Raw genomic sequence first — 22,906 nt, forward strand, 5'->3', positions numbered from 1 at the left:
GTGGGGCCCCCGGGGGGGCCCCCGGGGGGGCCCCCCGAGGGTTTGAAGCAGCAGGATATGCGTGGGTGGAAGTTGTGAGGGTTTTTGGACTTCCGCTGCGAGGGCTTAGCAAGGGTTTGCTGCGGGGCGGGGGTTTGTCAGTGGTTGCTTTGTGGCAGGGGGAGAGCAGCAGCAGCAGCAGCAGCAGCAGCAAGAGGGCGCTGCAGCAGCTGCTGCAGCGCAGCAGCAGGACAGCCGAAGCTGCATGCAAGTGCGAAGTCCAGCCCCAAGACTTCGAGGACTTCGCGCATGCAGTTTGCGTGGAAGAAGAGCTTTACGGCCAGGTCTACGTCAACGGCAGGGTAAACCCTAAACCCTAAACCCTAAACCCTAGGCCTTCGACCCTAAACCCTCGGGGAACAAAGCCCTCTCCCTGAGGCCCACGCAGAGGGCCGGAGGCGCCTGCCCGGCGCGCCGACAGGGCCCTGTTGCGGGGCCCCGTGTCTAGGGTTTAGGGTTTAGGGTTTAGGGTTTAGGGTTTGGACTTCGCCTCAGATCTTACTTCCCTGCATCCCAGGACTAGACCCTTTTCTTTGCCTCTTTATCTGCATCGACGGCCAGCCCTATGCGCAGCTGCAGCAGCCCCTCGATTTGCTGCAGCTGCAAGCTGCTGCACTTAAAGACAGGGGCCCCCGGGGGCCCCCCGGGGCCCCGGGGGCCCCCAGGGGCCCCGGGGCCCCGGGGGCCCCCGGGGCCTCTGGGGCCCCTGGGGCCTACCACCAAACCCTGCCTCTTGTCTCTTTGAAGCCGCTGAAGAGTAGCTCGCAAACCCTAAACCCTAAACCCTAAGCCCTGCGCAGCAGCACCGAACCCTAAACGCTAAACCCTAGCCGGAGAACTCTGAACCCTAAACCCTAAACACTAAATTGATGGGCGTGAAAGGCACAGCTTCAACCCATAGGATTCGCAGCGTGATCCCAGAGAGCGCGGTGTAGGGTTCAGGGTTTAGGGTTTAGGGTTTAGGGTTTAGGGTTTGGGGTTTAGGGTTTAGGGTTTAGGGTTTAGGGTTTGCGTGCAGGTTTTGGCCCTGGTCCGTACTGCTGCGGGAACATTGAGGTGTACGTACACCCGGAGCCGCTGGAGAGTCTTTTTATGTCCAAAGAAGAATTTCAAAAATTAAATCTTAAACCCTTTCCGAGGGCTTTGACAGACGCAAAAGCCAGGATGTGCACTTTCATGCGTGAGCAAGGGTTTAGGGTTTAGGGTTTAGGGCTTAGGGTTTAGGGTTTGGGGTTTAGGGTTTAGGTGTGGGGCGGCTTTTTCTTCTCTAATTCCAAGCTCCTCTGCCCCGCCTCTCCATCTCGAGCACCCTCTGCTACCGCCTTCGCTGCTGCTGCTGCTTATGCTGCTGCTGCCGCTGCTGCTGCTTGTGGTGCTGCTGCTTATGCTGCTGCTGATGCTGGTGGTGGTGGTGGGGGTGGTGATGCTGGCGCTGGTGGTGATCATGCTGCTGCTGCTGCTGCTGCTGCTGGTAATGCTGCTGCTGCTGGTGATGCTGCTGCTGATGATGGTGATGGTGGCGATGATGTTGCTGCTGGGGGTGGAGGTGGGGCTGCTGAAAGCTGTGCTGCTGCTGCGGATACTGCTGTTGCTGCTGCTGCTGCTGAAGACACCACTGGTGCTGCTAAGAGCCACGCTGTTGCTGCTGCTGCTGGTGCTGCTGGTTTCCTTTGGAGTGTTTCAAAGCTCGGTTTGAAGTGCCCTGGCTTTGGTTAGGGTTTAGGGTTTAGGGTTTAGGGTTTAGGGTTTAGGGTTTAGGGTTTAGGGTTTAGGGTTTAGGGTTTAGGGTTTGCGTGTCAGGCGCGTTGGGGATTTTGCGGTGTTTGCCTGCAAACCCTGAATTCATTGGCGACCAAGTGCCTGTGGATGTGGTTGCGGATTCTTTGATTGTTGCTGCTGCTGCTGTTGCTGCTTCGAACGCGTTGCTGCTGCAGCGCGCGGGGAGCGCAGCAGCAGCAGCAGCAGCAGCAGCGGACGACAGCGTCGCTGCAGCAGCAACGCGCGCAGCAGCAAGCCACGTGGACCCGAACTGCATTCTGTGCCCCGTGGAGCTGCCGCCGCTGCAGCAGCAGCAGCAGCAGCAGCAGGCAGCGCACGTGGGGGCGTCTGCTGCTGCGCCGGCGGTGGCTGCTGCTGCAGCGGGCCCCTGCGAGCTCGGCGCTGCAGCAGCAGCAGCAGCAGCAGCAGGCAGGCCCGGAGTCTACGTGGTCCACTGCTGCAGCAGCGACTTAAACCCCACATTTTGGAAAGACCTTTTAATCCACGGAAGAGAGTATAACATGTTGTGTCCCTTTTACGCCAGAGTCAAGAGACACATGACCACTCCTTTCTTCGACACCGACTTCAAGCAGTTCAAAAGGTTTGCTGCTGCTGCTGCTGCTGCTGCTGCTGCTGCGGCGGCGGCGGCGGGGCTTCCGGGGGTGCTCCTGGCGTCGCTCGGGCGCTGCTGGTTGTTGCTCGCCGCCTGCTGCGGCTGCTGCTGCTTTGCTGCTGCTGCTTTGCTGCTGCTGCTTTGCTGCTGCTGCTGCTGCTGCTTTGCTGCTGCTGCTTTGCTGCTGCTGCTGCTGCAGCTTTGCTGCTTCTGCTGCTTTCCCGCTGCTGCTGCTTTCCTGCTGCTGCTGCTGCTTTCCTGCTGCTGCTGCTGCTGCTTTCCTGCTGCTGCTGCTGCTGCTGCAGCAGGCGAGGCGGCGTTTGTGGGCGTTTGCAGGCGCTTTTTCGTGCAGCAAAAGCTGCCGAGTTTGCTGCTGTGGCACTCGCTGGGGCGCGTGGCTCCTGCTGCTTCGCAGCTGCAGAAGGGGCTGGATTTGCTGCTGCTGGGTCTCCAAAAAGCAGAAAAAGCTGCTGAGGCGCTGCACCCCTTTTCTTACCAAGAGTGGATTTTCGAGCAGCGCAGCGCGGTGTACATACACCGCATGCTCGCCCCACACGAGCGCGCCCAGTGGGCCGTCTCCGTCCAGAACATCAACTGGAGAGAATACATCCACTATTTCTTCTACGGAATTGCTAGGTGGCTCCTTAAAGAGCCCTCGGGTCAGCGAATTAATTAATTAATCAATTAATTAAGTAGTTGTTCTTTTTGTCTGCTTTTTTCGCCCTTTTTGGCTCCTTTTTGGCTCTTTTTGGGCTCTTTTTGAGCTTTTTTTGATCGTTTTGGGTCTTTTTTGGGTCTTTTTCGACTATTTATACATCCATCCTCTTCTTCTACGGGATCTGTAGATGGCTCCTTAAAGAGCCCTCAGATGCAGCAATTAATTGTTTATTCTTTTTTATTCTTTTTATTCTTTTTGCTTCCTTTTTTTAGTTCTTTTTGGCTTTTTTTGGACTCATTTTGGTCTTTTTTTGATCTTTTTTGAGTCTCTTTTGAGTCCTTTTTGGGTCTTTTCTGGCTGTTTATACATCCATTATTTCTTTTTGTTAAGCTGCTAGATGGCTTCTTAAGAAGCCTTCAGGTCAGTGAATTGACCAGTCAATTGTTTATTCATTTATTTATTTATTTATTCTTTTACTCCCCTTTTTAGTTCTTTTTTGGCTTTTTTTGGACTTTTTTATCCTTTTTGATCTTTTTTGCGTTTTTATATTTTCATTCTTTTGTGGGATTGCTGGATGGCTCCTTAAAGAGCCCTCAGGTGAAATCATTAAATAATTATTTATTTATTTATTTATTATTTATTTAATTGATTAATTAATTAATTAGTTGTTCTTTTTATTCTTTTATTTCCTTTTTTATTTCTTTTTTGGCCATTTGTTTTTTCACTCTTTTACGGGATTGCTAAGTGGCTTCTTAAGGAGCCCTCAGTCCATTTAATTAATTATTTAATTAATTATTTAATTATTTATTTAGTTATTTATTTAATTATTTTATTTATTTATTTATTTATTCATTATTTATTTATTTATTTATTTATTTAGTTTGTATGTTTATTTATTTATTTATTCTTTTCATTTTCTTTTTTTTATTTCTTTCTGTCTTTTTGGTTTTTTTTTGGAATTTCCAAATGGACTCCCTCAGACCATTTAAGTAAAATGCGTAATTATCCATTTTATTTATTTATTATTTATTTATTATTTATTTATTTATTATTTATTATTTACTTACCTATTTATTTACTTATTATTTATTTATTGTTTATTTATTATTTATTTATTTATTTATTTGTTTATTTAGCTTAAGTGAGTTAATTAAGTTAATTTATTTGTATGATGAATTAACAATTATACTGATTAATTAAACGAACTAATTAAACCTATCAAGCAAACTAAACTAATTTAATTTAATTTAATTAATTAAATTAAATTAAATTAAATTAAATTAAATTAAATTAATTAAATTTAATTAATTAAATTTAATTAATTAAAGTAATTAAGTTAGTTAAATTATTTATTTATTTGCAGCTTGCGAGCCCCCGAGTCCGCCTCTGCTGTACATGGACTGCCTGCAGCGGTACCTGATGGGGACTCCGTTGATATCCCCTCTTTTAGGGTTTAGGGTTTTGGGAGGGTTTTCATTTCTGCAGTTTGTCGCAGCTTCTCCGCCCCTCAAACCCTCGCCAAACCCTTCTTCCCTTTCCCAGTTTGTTCTTCAAAACCCTCAACTCCAAACCCTCGTCCAAACCCTCGCGGCCCACCGCCTCGCCCGCAAAAAGAAAAGACAAGACCCCAAACCCCGTGCGCACGCCCAAACCCTAAACCCTAAACCCTAAATTAGGGTTTCATCGCAAACAACCACCGGCGCGCCCCAACGCTCTAAACCCTAAACCCTAAATTAGGGTTTCACCAGCACCCCACCAACAACCCAACGCCACTACAAACGCAAACCACATAAACCCTAAATTAGGGTTTCAACCACTTGCTTCCCTGCAAATTCTGAAACTGCGTTCGTGCTTTTATTCAATGGCCTTTATGTGTTTGCATTTTTTTAATTGCATTTATTTAATCGCATTTATTTGATTGCGTTCATTTAAATGCATTTATTTAATTGCATTTATTTAATTGCATGTATTTAATTGCATTTAATTGCATTTATTTAATTGCATGTATTTAATTGCATTTAATTGCATTTATTTAAATGCATTTATTTAATTGCATTTATTTAATTGCATTTATTTAATTGCATTTATTTAATTGCATGTGTTTAATTGCATTTATTTCTTTTTGCATTTAAATTCATTTTCGTCCTAGTTGCTAGGGTTTAGGGACTAGGGTTTAGGGATTAGCGTTTATGGTTTAGGGTTTAGGGTTTAGGGTTTAGGGTTTAGGGTTTGAGGGTGTCGTGCAGAGGCGCTGGAGGAGGTGGAGCGGGAGGTGTGGAGGGAGGTGGAGTGTATGTACACCGGGATGGCGGGGAGCATCGAGCCGCACGTGGTCTACCTTTTGGCGGGATTGTTTCATAAATCATTTTCTTTTTTATTTGATCGAATAATAGTGGAAGAAACGCACATGCAGCAGCTGAAACGAGCTGTACAGACAGCTGCGGGGCCGGTCTTGCTGCTTCCCACCCACCGCAGCTACATGGTCCGCACAGTGCCCGTTTGAGTCGTTTAATTCCGATTTAATTCAAATTTGATGCATTTAATGCCTTTTATTTCTTGTTTTATTTCTTTTTAATGCTTTTCCGCGTTTGTTTCCCTTCTTTTGAGCCAATTTCCGCTCCGCTTTCCGCCGGCTCCTGGGGGGCGCTGGGGTGTACGTACAGCGCAGTGCACGGGGTGGCGCGCGCGGGCCTTTCGGGTTTTGGAATTTCTTCATTTTTGTTGGTTTTTTATCGTTTTTTTTGGATTTTTGAACTAAAAAAGGAGAACATTTTGAGTTTGCGGGCTCCCTGTCGCGCGGGACTGCGTCTGCAGGACTTCCTGCTGGTTTCCTACATCTGCTTCACCTACGGAGTGCCGCTGCCCTTCATCGCCGCAGACGAAGCCTTCGGGGCCATTCGAATGGCCCACCAGCTGCTGCGGAGGGCGGGGGCCTTTTTCGTGTCGCGGGGGGGCGAAAGGGGAAAAGGAGAAAGTTTGGAAAAAGAAATAATTCCAAAAATCAAAAAAGTTCTTCTCCAACTCTTCGTCAAATGCGTCGCACGCAGATACGGAGTCCTCGAGGTTTTTCTCGAGGGCGGCCGCAGCAAAACAGGTGCATTTTTATTTTTGTTTTTTATTTTTTTCTTTTTTGGTCTTTTTTGGTCCTTTTTCTCCTCTTTTGAGCTCCTCTTTCTCTGCTTTTTGCTTCCTTTTTATTTCCTTTTTGTTTCCTTGTTTGATTCCTCTTTTTATTTCTTTTTTGTTTACGTTTTGGCGTTTTTAGTTTGCTTTTATTTGGTGTATTTGTCTCTTTGTGGATTTTTTCTTTGCAAACCTCTTTTGTTCTTATTATTTATTTATTTGTCTTTGTTCATTTAAAAGTCCTCTTTCTTTTCTAGTTTATTAAATATCCATTTTTCTCCTTTTGTTTTTTTCTATTTTTGTTTTTCATTTCCTTTTTCCCTTTTTATTTACCCTTTCAACCATTTTAGTCTTTTTGAATTTTATTTATTCTTTTATTTATTTACCCCTCTAAGTTTTTTATTTCTTGCATTTATCTATTTAGCATATTAATCTTTCTTTTGATTTAATGTATTCTTTCTATATATATCATTTTAGTCTTTCGTTCATTTTACTTATTTGCCCTTTTATTATTTCTTTTTATTTGTTTGCCATTTTAATCTTCCTTTTATTTATTTGCAATTTAATTTCCAAAAACTTATTCCCCTTTTGAGAAAAATGAAAAAAGAATTTCTGCAGAACTTCAAGAAAAGCTTTTGCATGCAAAAGTGCCAGTGTAAATGTTTAAGTGCATTAATTCCTTTTAAATGCATTTAAATACATTTTAATTGCATTTAAACATATTTTAAATGCATTTATATACATTTTAATGCATTAATTCTTTTTAAATGCATTAAATAGATTGTAAATGCATTAAATGCTTTTAAATGCATTTAAATATATTTTTAACTCATTGAATATATTTTGAATGCATTAAATAAATTTTAAATGCATTAAATATATTAAAAGTTCATTAAAATACATTTAAAATGCATTAAATATATTAAAATGCATTAAGTCCATTTTGAATACACTAAATCCATTTTAATTGCATTAAATATATTAAAAACGCATTAAATACGTTAAAAATGCACTAAAATACATTTAAAATGCGTTAAATATATTAAAAATGCATTAAAATATATTTAAGATGCATTAAATATATTAAAAATGCATTAAAGTACATTTAAAATGCATTAATTGTGTTAGAAATGCATTAAAGTACATTTAAAATGCATTAAGTATGTTAAAAATGCATTAAAATACATTTAAATTTCAGTTTCGTCGAACATGGCGGAAAGCGCGGTTTGCATGCGTTGAGCACGGGGTGTACGTACACCCGAGAATTTGGTGCGGGGTGTATCTGGGCTCGTCGGGCGTCGTTTTTGTTCGTTTTTCCTCGAAATTGGTGGAAATTGTTTGAAATAAATGGAATTAACGGAAATAAAACGAAATAAACGGAAAGAAAACCGAAAGCCGCGCAAAAGCGGCCCCTCGGGCCTGTCTGCATGCAGGACTGATGCTGCCCCCGAAGCTGGGGCTGCTTTCCTGCGCCGCCGACATGCTCTTCAGCGGCTCCGTCTCCGAAGTTTTATTTATTCCGATTTCGATTTCTTACGACAGAGTGTTGGAGGCGGAGACGTTTCCGCAGGAGCTTCTGGGCGAGCCGAAGAAGGCGGAGGTCAGTTCGCGCCGCCAAACCCTAAAAAAGGGTTTCGCTCCCCGGCCCCTCGACGCCGCCGCGCCCGCCGCGCGGGGGCTTGGAATGGCTGCAGCGCTTTCGCTTTCGAGGGCTTGGGGGGTTCGCTTGTTTGCTTTGCAAAGGGTGGCTAAACCCTGCTTTAGGGTTTGCAGGGCGGGGCTAGAGCTGTTTGGTTTGAATTGGTTTTTTTCTGGCCTCGAGAGGCCCTTGCTTCGTTGCTAGGGTTTAGGACGCGTCGCAAACCGCGATTTAGGGTTTGGCGCGGCTGCGGGGGGTGCGCGCTATCCGCTGTTTTAGGGTTTGAGCCGCGTTCTGAAAGCCACGAAACTCTTTGCTGCTCCCGCCTACCACCAAACCCTCAAACCCTCGCCAGGGTCTAGGGGTTTGGCCCCGCAGTTCGGGCCCGGCTACAGACCCTTCGGAACCGCCAGCGTCAACGTCATGCCCCCCATGAGCTTCAGGGTGAGGGTTTAGGGTTTAGGGTTTAGGGTTTGGGGTTTGGGGTATGGGGTTTAGGGTTTGGGGTTTGGGGTTAGAGGGGTTACGGCGTGCACGCTTGCAGGCACGCGGGTATGGCGTCTGAGTCTCAGCAGCCAGGCTTCAGGGTTTAGGGTTTAGGGTTTAGGGTTTAGGGTTTAGGGTTGCGTGGCGTTTTCTGGTGCTTATCTGCTGCTGGTGTCTGGGGTTTGCGGGGCTCTTTTAGCGTCGGATTTTTAGAGCTTTTGAATTAAAACAATTTAACTAATTTGATTAATTTAATTTAACTGATTTAATTGAATAATTAATTTAATTCAATTCAATTATTTATTTGTTTTCAGGATTATCTCTTTTCCAACTGGGCCGATGAGGGGCCCCTCAAACCCTTGCTGGGGGCCCTTCGCCACTCCTGCGTTTCTCCCATGGCGCAGTTTGGCTCTTTGCCCACTCTCACGGGGCAGCCGCAGCTGCAGCAGCAGCAGCAGCAGCAGCAGCAGCAGCAGCAGCAGCAGCAGCAGCAGCAGCAGGTGGAGGAGGAGGAGGAGCAGCAAGAACCCACAAACCCTAATAGTTTTGCTGTGCTTCGGGCCAGCGGCTCTTTGCCTCCAGTGCCAGAAGAGCTCAAGAGAAAAGTAAATAATTTCAAGTTTTTTGTTTGACTCACCAAACCTTTTTTCGGGGTTTCCCGAAACCCTAGCAAACCCTAGACCCTCACAAACCCTAAACCCTCACAAACGCTAAACCCTAAATGCGTGCAGGATATGCAGTGTGCAAAGATCTTGACACTTTTTAATTTGCTTCTTTTGGAATTCCCTTTCTACTGCTCCAGCTGCCTTTGAGGGTTTAGGGTTTAGGGTTTAGGGTTTACTGCTTGCCTTCTTGCGTGTCAGACTTGTTGAACATTTCATTTTCATCTATTTTTTTGTAATTTATTATTCTTCATCATAAATTAAATTATTTTTTAATTTATCTATTGATTCATTGATTGATTGATTGATTTATTTATTTGTTGGCTGGAGAAAGAACCCGCAAGTTTTGGGGTGTCTGTACACTCCAGAGCCTGAATTGGCCGCCAAATGCTGTTTTTTGAATTTCTTTTAATTTTGGGAAGAATTTTGAGATTTTTGGATTTTTTTGCCATTTTTGAACTAATTTTGGCATTTTGAAATCAGTTTTGGCACTTTTGAGTCCGTTTTGGCACTTTCGAATTTACTTTGAATTTATTTTGAATTTGTTTTTCAGATTTGTCGCCACTTGGCGTCGACGTTGATGGAGAAGTTGAGCGAAGGGCTTTACGTGACGGCGACCTCTTTGGTGGCCACAGTGTTGGCGCTGCACAAGGACGGGATTCGCGAAGAAGACTTGGTTCGTTTCACTCAATTTAGCTTTTTTGTTTTATTTTTCAAGTTTAAATTCTTTTAATTCTTCTTTTCGTTTTATTTTTCAAGTTTAAATTCTTTTAATTCTTCCAGCTCTTCAATTAACCCTCCAGTCCTCAGCTCCGGAGCCTCCCCCGAAAAGTCCCCGCGGAAAACGGCCCCGGACTCCCCGCGCGCCCCTGCTGCAGCGCTGCTGCTGCTGCTGCTGCTGCTGCTGCTGCTGCTGCAGATATCGCAGGTGACCTGGCTGCGCGACCTGCTGCTGCAGCGCGGGGGCCTCTTGAGTCCCTACATTTGCGGCTTTTCTTATGACCCTTCTGCAGCAGTTCGAACAGCTTTGGGTCGCTATTTGAAAAATGTGGCGGAGGCCAAAGGCGAGGGTTGGTGCGTGGCGGGAGGGTACGGGGGGGGCCCCCCGGGGGCCCCCGGGGGGCCCCCCGGGGGCCCCCCGGGGCCCCTCCGCATGCACCTGCCGCGCCTGCTGCTGGCCTACTACCGCAACCAGTGCATGCATGTCTTTGCAAATGAAGGGTTTGCTGCGCTGGCCTTAAGTGCTGCGGGGGGCCCCCTGGCCTTCTCCAGGGGGGCCCCCCTCTCCGCCATCAAAGCGCATGCAGCTTTTCTCCTGAAGCTCCTCAGCTGCCACTTCGTCTACGCCGGCAAAGTCAACGAAGACACCTTCGAAGCCGTCCGCACTCCCTGCTGCTGCAATGCTGCTGCTGCTGCAGTGCTGCTGCTACTTCTGCAATGCTGCTGCTGCAGTGCTGCTGCTGCAATGCTGCTGCTGCTGCAGTGCTGCTGCTGCTGCAATGCTGCTGCTGCAATGCTGCTGCTGCAACGCTGCTGCAATGCTGCTGCAGTTCGAACAGCTTCCCTGTGAAACTGGATAGTTAGGGTCTTTTTCTTTTTTAAATGAATTCCTTTTCAGGTTTTAGATCTGATGGAGCAGCGGAAGATCTTGCTGCGGCAGGGGGGCCCTGCAGAAAAGGAAAACTTGGTTTTCAATTCTGAACAAGAAGCTTTAGTTCTTCTTCTTTGCAGCTTTTTGTGGCCTTTTGTGGACAGCGTCTGGGCCTTGGGAAACACTTTGTTCACTTTGCAGAGCCACTCCCCCGGCGGTGAGCTTCTTCTGATTTCCGGAGTTGAATCCTCTTTTTTTCTCCTCCTTTTCCGCTTAAGCGCGGCAAAAAGCTGCGGAATTGTGTCTTATTGAATTCAAAAAGGATTGGAATTGCTTTATTTCTTTTTTGCGTTGAGACTGGCAATTCAAAGGGCCGGGCTGCGCAGTTTCAGGTGTACGTACACCCGCAGTCTTGCATGCGCCGGAGTTGCTGCTTTTCTGTTTTCGTGTCTTCCTGATCCAGAGAACAGGGGCCTTTAGAAATGATACCTGTACATCCAAAAGTTTGTTTTTTATTTTTTCTTTTTTTATTTCAAATCAGAAATGGCGCTGAAGTTGACGACGCCGCAACTGAGGAAGCAGCAGCTGGTGGCGCGGGCGCACTGGCTTGCTGACGGTCTGTGCAAAGAAGGCATTATTGTAAGCTAATCATGCAGAAAGGAGAAGTAAAGAAGGCATTTAAAATGATAATTATTAATTCAAGTTTGGATCCGCATTCATTCGTGTTCAATTAAGATAAAACTGGCGCGCCGCAACCGAACCTGATTTCACGTTTCCGCTTCCTGGGGTGTCTGTACACCTCAATTTTCCAAGTCCCGAGCTGAAATTTCTCAAATTGACTTATATTTGAGGCTTTTAAATGTTTTTTTGCCAGTTTTTCGGGAACTATGTTATTTTTTCCTTTTTGTGCAGTCTTACTACGAAAGCACTTCTTTTTCCACTCTGAATCGCGCCATAGACGGCTTCGTTGCGTTTGGAGTTCTGCGGAAAGCAAACGGAGGAACTTCGACGGAAACCGACAAAGACACTTTGCTGGAGTTGACGCCGCAGTACCGTGAGGAGGCGCATTTGCAAGTGAGGGTTTTTTTCAGTTTGCAAAACGAAATCTGAAACTTGAAATTTGGAATTCAAGTTTCGGGAAAGTTGAATTTCGCGTTTTTGCGGCGACAAAGAGGGCAATAGTGCTTTCATTTCGACTTTTAGTTGAATTCAAATGCAATTTTTGTTTTATTTTTTGCTTTTCTCTTTTGTTTTTCTTTGTTTCTACCCCCGCAGGAGTTCTTGAACAAAATCCACAAGTTCCGCCACGCGGCGCTCTTGGAGGCGTCGCAGCCAAATGCCCAGCACGCGAAGTGAGTGGACTTTGAATTAAAATGCATTTAAATTCAATTTTAAAATTTAAATTAAAATGCAATTTGAATTCAATTTTAAAACTTTGAATTTAATTGCAATTTAAATGCAATTCAAAGAGAAAGTTCAGATGTTTGGACACCTCAGTTGCAATTTAATTCGTTTAAAATGAATCAAATTAGTTTTAAATTTAACTTATTTAATTGAATTCGAATTTCAAATGTTTGGACGCCTCAATTGCAATTTAATTCACTTAAAATGAATTAAATTAACTTCAAATTTAATTATTTAATTTAATTCTTTCTTTTTCCTCTTCAGGCAATTTAGCCGCAAGTCCCTGCTGGCCCTCTTCCCCATAATAGCTCGCATGTGAAGCGCATGCAGCTTTTGTTTGTTTCTGGTTTTATTGCATTTACAATAAACAAACATATTTATAAGTATATTTACACATATATTTATATTTATGTACTTCTATTTATATATTTATATTTATATTTATATTTATATTTATGTTTATATTTATATTTATATTTATATATTTATACTTGTATATTTATTGTTATTTGTTATTTCCTGTGTTGGTTGGTTAGCTTTGTTTGTTATCTCCGCGGGCCTTTGTAATTCAAGTTTTGCAAAATCTGCAAAACGCGTTTCAAGCGAAGTCTAGTGCTGGCAGCAGCAGCAGCGGAGCTGATGTGCACCTCCGCTGCTGCTGCTGCTGCTGCTGCTGCTGCTGCTGCTTAGTGCAGCACGTCGCTTCACTCTCTGGCCTCTTCAATGCGAAATCCTCTTCACCTGTAAGTGAACTTTCTCGTTCTGCACGGAATTTCGAGCAGCAGCAGCTGCTGCTGCTGCTGCTGGCTTCCGCCAAATTTGAACTTTGGGGGCTGGCTGAGCCGGCGAAAACTCTAGAAGATGAATTAGGTATTCTTAAAAGGTGGATTAGATCTTCAAATCTTTCAAGTTTCATCTTTCAGGGTCTTTTACTTGTGCAGACAGCTGCGGCTGCGGCCGCGCTGCTGTCTGTCTCGGTGGGCGGAAAGCTCGGTCCTATCTGCTGCAGTGACGGTGCAGCTAAAAAGTACAATTTAGATGAAATAAAAGATATTTTCGATTAATTTAAATTGATTTATGAAATAAAAGATATTTTTGACGTTTTGAACTGGTTTGGAAAGCTGGAAGCTCGCAAGTGCCTTCGCGTTCCTGAGGCCGACAAAGCCGATCAAGACAGAACCTGTGCACACGAGCGCTGCGGGTTTGCGCTCGGAAAGCGCACTTTAATTGGCTTTATTTGGATGAAGAAGAATTCAATTTTGCATTTGAAATATAAACTGAATTTGAATTTGCGAAGATTTCGTTCAAAGCCTTCAAGAGGGCTCAGACCGGAAAGCTGAATGGACACCCGGGCCCCGCTGGCTAGCAGGCGTGGCCAGTGTCTGCGGCGCGGCAGACGCAGGCCCAGACCTTCATTCATTTATACTTTCGGACTTTACTTTACTCTTCTTTTGCAAACAAAAGTGAGATCTTCATCTTATACATCTTGCATTTCGCATTCTTTCTTCGAAATCGATTCTTGAATCCGCTTCGCGTTGTCTTGAATTGCATCGGACCAGGTCCTTCGTCATCGCCTGCATAATTGCCTGAAAATCTCGCCAGCGATCAACTGAAAACCTCCAATTTGTTCTTTTGCAAAAACAAATTCAACTTTTGAAATTCAGTTTCGACAAGTCTGCAGAGCTCTCCGTCAAGTACCAAGTAAGCGTCGAAGTGGTCACTTCGTCTTCGGCGATCTCAGCATTCTCGTTGCGTCACTGCCGGCCTCTGATCAACTGAAAACATGAACAAGTCTTGAAAACAAAACCAATTCGAGTAAATACTTCTCCGATTGTCTTTCTTTCCCGTTTAAAAGGGCATTTCCGCCGCTTTCCGTGATTTGCAGAAACGCCAATTCAACTTGAATTGCCCAAGTTCAAAAATGACGCTGTCGCTGCCGTCCAAGCTTGCACCGCTTTACGAGGCGCGTTTGAAATCGAAAGAAGGAACTTCTTCTTCCTCGAAAGCTGCTGGAAGTCTTTTGAAATCAAGTGAGGCGGAAGCAGCAGATCTCGAGCATTTCAAGAAGACAGCGCAGAATCGAGTGCTGAAACCGCTCGAAACGAAGCTCAAATCCCCCTCAAAACTAGTATTTCTTATTTTTAAAACTATTTTTCTTTTTTTCCCGCGTTTTGCAGCTCAAAATTCCACAAATCCCAAAAATTCAACTCCGAAACCTGAACAAGATTCCTCTTCGCGGGCAGCTCTGGTGGCCGCGCTGTACGCAGCAGTTCAAGAAAAGATCCTCAAGCAAAAGTCCTTCAAAATTCTCGCCAGCAAATGCATTTTAAAACCAAAAAACAATTCCGCAAATGCAGAACAAGACAAAAAGGATGCGGCCTTGGTGCCTGCTGCAGCGCACCAGCCTCGTGCTGCTGCTGCTGCTGCTGCTGCTGCCAACGCAGTGCAGCAAGAAGAAGCTCTTTGCGAATTAATTGAACCTGAAAAGGCCAATTCTGAATCCGAGAAAAAGGTCAGACCTCGCAAATGATCTGCTTCCGATCTTTTCTATTTTATTCATGAAGATTAAAAATGATTTCAAGTTTTTCTGTTTTCTTTTGTTTGCTGCAGACCAGCAGCAAATGGCTTTCTTCGGTCTTCAAACAAATTAGCACCAAGCCAAACAATCAATCAGAAGTGAGTTTTGCTGCAGCGTCAGCAGCAGCCCAGTGAGCAGCAGCAGCAGCATTTCAACTGCTGCAGCGGCATCACTACTGCAGCAGAATTTTATTTAACTGCTGCAGCAGCGCTTTATTCAACTGCTGCAGCAGCGTTTAATTCAACTGCTGCAGCAGCACTTTAATTAATTACTGCAGCAGCATTTTATTCAACTGCTGCGGCAGCATTTTGTTCAACTGCTGCAGCTCAATCAAATACTGCAGCAGCACTTCAACCAATTACTGCAGCGTTTTAATGATATGCTGCTGGAGCAAACTAACTGCTGCTGCAGCAAATTAACTGCTGCTGCAGTGTTGCGGATGTCTTTGCGTTCAGGTTTTTGAAAGTTGCGTGGAGAAGGACGTGGCAGAGCAAGCAGCAGAGGCAGCGGAAGCAGCAGCTGAAGAAGCAGAAGCAGCAGCAGAAGCAGCGGAAGCAGCAGCAGCAGCAGCAGCAGCAGCAAAAGTTTACGTGGAATCTCCCGTTGCTCCTCTGGCGGAAGTTCGGAAGACAGTTCATTTCAGTTCTCCTTTGCAAACTTTTGAAAATCCGAAAACTCCCGACGCCCCTCCAGCTCCGCTGCCTTCTCCGGAATCGTTTGCTGCTGCTGCTGCTGCTGCTGCTGCTGCGGCGCCCGCCGCTGCTGCGGCGCCGACGGTGGCAGCAGCAGTTGCTGCTGCAGTGTCGGCCGTTGCTGCTGCTGCCAATGCGCAAAGCCGGCTGCAGAAAGCTGCGCTGCTGCGGCAAGAAATGCAAAAAAGGAAAAACAGAAAAGTGAAAACGAAAGCAGCAGCAATTTCTCTGGAAGCAGAAACTGCTGCTCTTCTTGCTGCTCTCGAGGCCCCCCGGAGGCCCCTGCAGTGGAACACAAGTGTCTTTGTTGCGGGAAAACAAGTGAGAAATTAAAGAACACTTGAGTTGTTCTATTGTTTTAATTCTTTGTTTTGTTTCGACTCGAAGTCTGGATTCCAAAGATCCAGGCTGCTGCTGCTGCGCAGCCTCTGCTGCTGCTGCTGCTGCTGATTGTTTGCTGCTGCTGCGCCTTGTCTGCTGCTGCTGCGCCCCTTTAGTGCTTCGAGAGCAGCCGTTTTCTTCTTCTTTGTTTCTTCTCTTCTCTCCTTTGGTTGTTGGCTCATTTCGGATTTTCTTTCCCATGTGAGTGTTTGTTTTTGCTGTTGTTATTATTTTTATGTATTTATTTATTTATTTAATTTTATTGTTTGTTTTAATTTATTAAAAACTGCTGCTCTTTTTGTTTTCAGGGTAATGGGGCACCCGGGAGTTCGAGCAGCACTCAGGGCGCGAGCAAATGATTTTAATTTTTTTGAATTAATTTATTTTATTATTTGAATTAATTGTGGTTTTAATTGTCCAAATATTCGTTTTTAATTTGTTTTATTCTTTTTAAAAGAGGAGGATGCACAAAAATTCGTTTTGGGGAAATGTTTTGAATGCAAGTGTTCGCATTTGCGGTGTACGTACAGCTCGTGGTTCTTGAATATTGCAAAAGGGCAAAACGACAAAACTTGTCTGTCGGCTCAGAAGTTTTATTTTATTTATTTTAATTGCAAACCAATTCGTGTTTGTTAATTTGTTTTAAGCTTTTTGCAGTTCAAATCGAATATTAATTGTTCAGATGAGTTCAGATTCCAGGGACCACGTTGTAGCACTACGGAAGTTGAAAAGGATACTTTTAGACTTTCGCGTTTTTAATTTTAGTTTTATTTTATTTAGTTCGTAGCAGGGAAAAAGAAGAATTTCTTTTGGAGTCTCAAGATGAGAATTCATCGTGATTTCAAAAGCCATGAAGTACCATATACATACGTACATATATATATATATACTCTTTCTGCAATTATTTAGACAACAAATATGGAAAAAGGCAAATAATAAAAGTAATCAGATCTCTTTATGGAATTTAATCAAATTCACCAGCAATCACCGAGTGTCTGTACACCTGAGCTTTGAAACGGACCGTATTCAAAAGAGCAAATTTGCAAGAACTTTTTCTGACACTTAGACAGATGTAAAGACCTTTCTCAATTTGCATGCATGCATACATGCATGCAGATTCAACGAGATGCATGCATGCATGCATGCGTGCATGCATGCATGCACGCAGATTCAACGAAATGCATGCATGCATGCATGCATGCATGCATGCGTGCATGCATGCATGCGTGCATGCATGCATGCGTGCATGCATGCATGCACGCAGATTCAACGAAATGCATGCATGCACGTTAGCATGCCCGCATTTGTAGAAGGTGGCCTTTTTGCTGCTGCTACAAAGCTTTTAGGTTTAAATGAAATATACATTAATTGCTCGAGCCTGCCTGAATTGACAGATAAAAGAGCAGCAAAAAGAAATACATTTTTCTGTTTAAGCTTTAATTTATTTATATTTGTTTTTAAAGATATCTCTATTAATGTTCAGCCACTCTTGCTATGGCTCTGTGTGCCGTAGCTGAATATTTGTGTACATACATATATACATATATATATATTAATATATGTATATATATATAAATATATATGTATATATATATATATACATATCTGTATAGATATACATCAGTATATATATATATATATATTTATATATATACTGATGTATATATATATATACATATATATTTATATATATGTACATATAAATATATATATATATTTATATATATATATATACATATATATAAATATATATATCCATGGAGGTACATATATATATATACCTACATATGTGTATGCATTTGGATACATACAATACTCATATATGCATATATACATATTCATATTATATATATAAATATATATATATATATATTTATATATATATATATGATATATATACATATACATGTGTAATCTGTATGCATATATTGGCATACATTTGAAATAACAAAGGAGCAAAGATTCAAAAAAAAGTGACAGAAAGACCACCACGTGGAGCAGCGCCCAGGTGTACGTACACCCTACGCGGTGTAAACTTTTGCATTCTTTTGCATTTAAAAAAATAAAAGAGAAATAAGACAAGAATTAGTTCTTTCACAGTTTAAAAAGACACTTAGGCCTTTTAAATGAAGCAAATTAGAAAGGAAATGAAAAGAATTTCATTTCAAAATATTTCGACTCTGCTGCGTGAGGCTTGGGGTGTACATACACCCCAAAACGCCATGAACCTGATTTATTTGAATTAATTTAAAGCTCATTAATTTAAATAAATTAAAAGCCCATTTGAATGAAATGAATATATACTTCTAAATATAATTATAAATGCTTGTTTCCCGAAACTTTAAATTGCAAAAACATAAAAATATATTTTTAATATGCAGGCGGCTGCCTCTTGTCTTCTTTTGCCTCTCAAAAAAGTAAAAATAAAAAAGAATTAATTGTAATTATAGAGATGATAATAATAATAATAATAATAATAATAATAATAATAATAATAATAATAATAATAATAATAATAATAACATTAATAATAATTATTAACAATAATAATAATAATTATTATTATTATTATTACTCTTATAATTACCATTATTATTATTATTATTCAAAGATATAAACAAGCCATTGTCAAAAGAAAAAGAGAAGAAAAGAAAAAAGAAAATTTGCAGCTGCAGCGCCTTTTCTCTGCAGAAGCAAAAATGAATTGCTGCAGCAAATAAAAAGTCTTTTTCCTTTTTATTTTCTTTCTCAAATAGAAAGATATAAATAAATAAATAAATAAATATTTATTTATTTATTTATTTGAAATGTATTTGCAATTCTGCACATGTTCATATATATTGATATATTTATTTTTTGTTGTAATTTCATGTTTTAGAAGGTGTAGTTACACTAAGTTGCGAATTGTCTTTTGAATTTCTTTTTTTCTTTTTAATTTTGCATGCATGAATAAAAGGTTTCGAATTGTTTTCCTTTTCTTCTTCCTGAGAACAAAAGAATAAAAGGTGTTTTTAATTTAAAAATTAAAAGAAAAGGATAAAAAAATCATAAATAATTAAATAAATAAAAAATAATTCTTTTCCTTTTCTCGCTTTTGAAATGCCACGGCAGCCTTGGCAGGTGTGCATACACCGCAGCAAACAGGGAGCGTCTGCTGCAGCCCTCAGGTGTACGTACACCCCAGCGCAGCAGAAACCCCGAACTCTGCAGCACCGGAGGGGCCCCCAAAGGGGCCCAAAGGGGCCCCAGAGGGGCCCCCAAAGGGGCCCCAAAGGGGCCCCAAAGGGGCCCCCAGAGGGGGGCTCAGAACATTTCTTTTCGTTTCTTGCGGTGTACGTACACCCGAAAGCTGAAGCAGACATTCCACATTCGCTGCGGTGTACGTACAGCAGGGAAGCCTGCCGTGGGCATTTCTTGGAGGATTTCTTGAGCCCTTATTTCTGGAAGTTTCCATTTAGTTTTTTTCATTTACAAATCTTTTATTTATCAATTAATGAATTAAAAAATTGTTTAATTGTAATTCTCGAAAGATTTGATGCAGCTATTGAACTTAAAGAGCTTCCTAAGAAAGTCTTTTATATATATATATATATATTATTCAACTGTCCTATTGCAGGGCTTTTTGCAAAGATGCTCTTTTCTCTGAAGACAAAAACTTGACAGTTTTATTTATTTAATTTAACTTTATTATGCAGCAGATTTTATTTTATTTCCCGAAATGTTTTCAATATTCTGCTGCTTCTCAAATGAGACACATCTGTCTTCCTGCATTCGAGAGGTCTTTGCTGCGAAATGAGGCACAAAATAACGAACTTATCGAAACAAATTAAAATAAATTTAAAATTGAATTAAAGTTAATTCAAAATTAAACTAAAATGAATTTAAATTCAAATAAGAATGGACTTATCCGGACAAGTTTCCAATGTCTGGAGAGGCCTCAATATGGTGACCTTCGTCGGCCCTGCACCATTTTCGCCGCAACAAGTCCCAAAATGCGGAAATAAAGGCCCCAATGCATTTAAAACGCAAAAACAATTTAAATGAAGTTTTAAAATACGTTTTAAATGAAGACAAAAGGTCAAAATGAGCTGAAAACTGCTGCGACACCCGGCGCCGATGCAGGCCGAACAAGACACGGCGCTGGACTGGTGGACACTGGCGGCAAATCGCCTCGTGGAAAAGCGGGAAAAAATCCGTTTTGCTTCAAAATAAAAGATTAAAAAGAACAAAAATGAATAAAAAAGGTTTTAAAAACTCTATTTATCACTTTTAAAGCATTTAATCCGCGTTTTCAACGGAATGTTCCGCCCGTGTCTGGCCCGTGGCCCCCCTGGCTAGCAGGTGTACCGCGCCTCAGCAGACACCGCGCCGCGGCCTTCAGTCGCCGCAGTCCGTCATTCACTTTTATCTTTTTATTCAATTTTAATTTATAGTTTTGAAAACAACTCGATCTTTTATTTGAATTGTTTATTTGAATTGCTGAATTCGCTTTCGTCTTATCGGCATCGCTTCGCCAAGTTCAACTTGAATCGCCCGACAAGCCCGCGTCACTCGAAACCTGAACGGCGAAACTTCGCGGAATTCCGGAAATATTTGTTCAAAATAATATTTTAATTTTCAAATATTTGCATTTTGGGGACGCGTAAGACTCAGAAAGTTCCTTTTTGCTTCGGATCGCCTCTTGTTTCCCTGAACTTGAATATTCGGCAGTGACCGCTGCACTATTCAGCGGGGAAAAGTTCTTTTTTGGATTTAATTTGATCTCTTTTTGATTTTATTTTGTTGACTTTGAATTTATTTTATCTATTTAAGCTTTATTTCATCTTTTTTGTGCGTTTTCCGCGCAGATCTCGCTCCTTTTTGCAGATTCTCATTCAAAAGCTGAAAATGACGGTCTGCTGCTTGCAAGACGCAGCAGCAGCTGCAGCAAAGCCTTCCGTCGAAATCAAAGACAGCATCAGCTCCGCCGCCACGAGCGGCACTGTGACCGAAGAAACCAGCAGCAGCAGCACGAGTAAGCATTCATAAAACCAGCAGCAGCAGCAGCAGCAGCTTTCCGTTTGAATCCTCAGCAGCAGCAGCAGCAGCAGCAGCAGTGGACTGTTTGAATCGGCAGTTCAAGTTGAAGAAAGCTAGGCAAGTATCTTCTTCGGATTGTCTTTTGCTCTTTGGGAATCTTTTGAAATCTTTTAAATTCAACTTTTTGTTTTTTTCTTTTCAGACAATTCGGAGTTTTCTTTGCCAAAAACACAAAGTCCAAAAAAAGAAGAAAACAAATCTTATTCGACACTCTTTTCGGCGCTTTGTTTGGCAATTGAAGAAAGAATAAAAGAAGTCAAAAAAGAAAAGGAAGAGGCGCTTTCCAAGGAAAAGAAGCAGCAAGAGGAGGCAGCAGCAGCAGCAGCAACAGCAGCAACTGCAGCAGCTGCTGCAGCAAGAGCAACAGCTGCTGCAGACGCAGCAGCAAACAGGGAAAATAACCCGGAACTCTGGGCCCGAGTTGCTGAGGCTCTGCAGCAGCGAAGAAGCCTCAACAGAGACAGATGCAGTCTTCGACTAAGAGTAAGAAACAATTGCTGCTGCTGCTGCTGCTGCTGCTGCTGCTTAATTGGCTTCTGATACTGGTGCTGCTTTTGCTTCTCTTTTGCATTCTTTTGCGTTTTAGCCCTTCAGAAGTGTGCCCAAGCAAAAGCTGTTCGGCGTTGCTGCTGCAGCACAGGGTGCTGCAGCAGCTGCAGCACGCGGTGCTGCAGCAGCTGCAGCACGCGGTGCTGCAGCAGCAAAAGAGGCTGCTGCTGCTGAAGAACAAAAAAGACTCGAGAGACCAGCACGCACAAGAGAAGAAGCTCTCAGTTTAGAAATTCGATTAGGAGCAGTTAGGGAATATCTGCGGATAAAGAGGGAAGTGTTTGCTGCCAATCTTCGTTCTGCTGCAACAGCAGCAGCTGCAGCAGCAGCAGCTGCTGCTGCTCCTGCTGCAGAAGTTGCAGTGGTTCCCGCTGCAACAGTTGAGGCAGCAGAATTTGCAGCAATTCCCGTTGTTGCTGCTGCAGCACCCGCTGCAGAAGTTGCAGAAATTGCTGCAGCTCCCGCTGCAGCAGCAGCAGCAGCAGCAGCTCCTGCTGCTGCTGCCACCGCAGCACCCTACAAATCTGTGAACTACAGCAGACAAATCTACTATCCAATAGACCACGTGAGTTGCTGCTGCAAAATAAAAAGTGGATTTTTTAAAATTAATTTCTTTTCAATTTACTTTCTTTTTAACTAACTAAAACACTTATTTTGCTGCTGCAGGCCACTGGAAAGAAAATGGATTATCCTGTTTTCAAGAACATTTCCTGGAGAAGAAGTCAGGACGAGGCGCGGGGTGTACGTACACCTGAATTGTTTGCTTTCAGATCTTTTGTTTTTTATTAATTAGTCATTTTAATTATTTATTTCTAATGCAGATTTAGATAAAAAAATGTTTTTCCGCCAAAAATGGGTTGCGTCTGCTGCATGTGTTTGCACTGTCCTTGCTGCTGGTGCTGCTGCTGCTGCTGCTGCTGCTGCTGCAGCCGAAGCCCTACGGCTACCTGGGGAAGAAGACGGCGCCTCCTCCATTTGTTGCGCGTTTTGAATTAAATCCTGATGGGACTTATTGCCGGAAAGTAGATCCCTTGGTGCAGCAGCAGCTGAAGCAGCAGCTGCAGCAGCAGCAGCAGGTGCAGGTGCAGCAGCAGCTCAAGCAAAAGATGCAGCTGCAGCTGCAGGAACAGGCGCAGCAGCAACTGCAGCAACGGCTGCAGACGCAACAGGAGCTCCACCAACAGCTGCAGCAGCAACCGCTGCACGAACAGGTGCTGCTGCAGCAACAGCTGCAGCAACAGCTGCAGCAACAGCTGCAGCTACAACTGCAGCTACAACTGCAGCTTCAGCAACAGCTGCAACAGCAACGGCTTCAGGAGCAGTTGCAGCAACAGGAGCTTCAGGATCAGCAGCTGCAGCAGCATGAGCAGCAGCTGCAACAACAGCAGCTGCAGCAGCAAGAACAGCAGCTGCAGCAGCAAGAAGAGCAGCCGCAGCAACAGCAGCAGCTGCTGCAGCAGCTGCAGCAAGAGGGCTGCGACGTGTTTACTTCTGAAAGGGAGTTGCAAATTGCAGAACTAAGTTTGTTTCCAGCTCTTGAAGGTTGGAATAAAATCAAGGAAGAAATTCACTTTTCCGAATGTGAGTCCAAATATTTGATATTTGCATGCGAGTGCTGGGGTGTGTACGTACACCCCAGCACTCGCATGCAAAT

At 43.2% G+C, this 22,906-nt stretch overlaps 3 protein-coding genes across 3 annotated transcripts in view; all 3 read left to right on the forward strand.

Moving 5' to 3' along the window:
• Positions 1-158: 158 nt before the first annotated feature.
• Positions 159-11,925, forward strand: ETH_00010215 (acyltransferase, putative; the record flags this gene model as incomplete). The annotated part of the gene is made up of 16 exons (XM_013373663.1): positions 159-341; positions 535-796; positions 1,058-1,095; positions 1,285-1,657; positions 1,840-3,069; positions 5,315-5,496; positions 5,883-6,162; positions 7,625-7,791; positions 8,209-8,274; positions 8,631-8,921; positions 9,532-9,654; positions 9,898-10,356; positions 10,597-10,786; positions 11,111-11,208; positions 11,482-11,643; positions 11,845-11,925. Coding segments are annotated over 16 exons (4,185 nt in total), but the record flags the coding sequence as incomplete, so codon positions are not given.
• Positions 11,926-13,894: 1,969 nt separating this feature from the next.
• Positions 13,895-15,983, forward strand: ETH_00010220 (uncharacterized protein; the record flags this gene model as incomplete). The annotated part of the gene is made up of 4 exons (XM_013373664.1): positions 13,895-14,485; positions 14,584-14,649; positions 15,007-15,564; positions 15,933-15,983. 4 exons carry the CDS (start codon positions 13,895-13,897, stop codon positions 15,981-15,983), a joined length of 1,266 nt encoding a protein of 421 aa, XP_013229118.1.
• Positions 15,984-20,511: 4,528 nt separating this feature from the next.
• The window catches only part of ETH_00010225 (uncharacterized protein), a gene marked incomplete at both ends in the record, with an annotated part of 2,768 nt that continues 373 nt past the window's right edge, over positions 20,512-22,906 (forward strand). The window contains 5 exons of the mRNA XM_013373665.1: positions 20,512-20,638; positions 20,846-21,186; positions 21,290-21,817; positions 21,919-21,993; positions 22,182-22,833. Coding sequence (XP_013229119.1) covers positions 20,512-20,638; positions 20,846-21,186; positions 21,290-21,817; positions 21,919-21,993; positions 22,182-22,833 — 1,723 coding nt within the window. The remainder of the gene's footprint in view (positions 20,639-20,845; positions 21,187-21,289; positions 21,818-21,918; positions 21,994-22,181; positions 22,834-22,906) is intronic.

Source organism: Eimeria tenella, genomic scaffold, assembly GCF_000499545.2.
Source record: "Eimeria tenella Houghton genomic scaffold, Eth_scaff163, whole genome shotgun sequence".
Taxonomy (NCBI): domain Eukaryota; phylum Apicomplexa; class Conoidasida; order Eucoccidiorida; family Eimeriidae; genus Eimeria; species Eimeria tenella.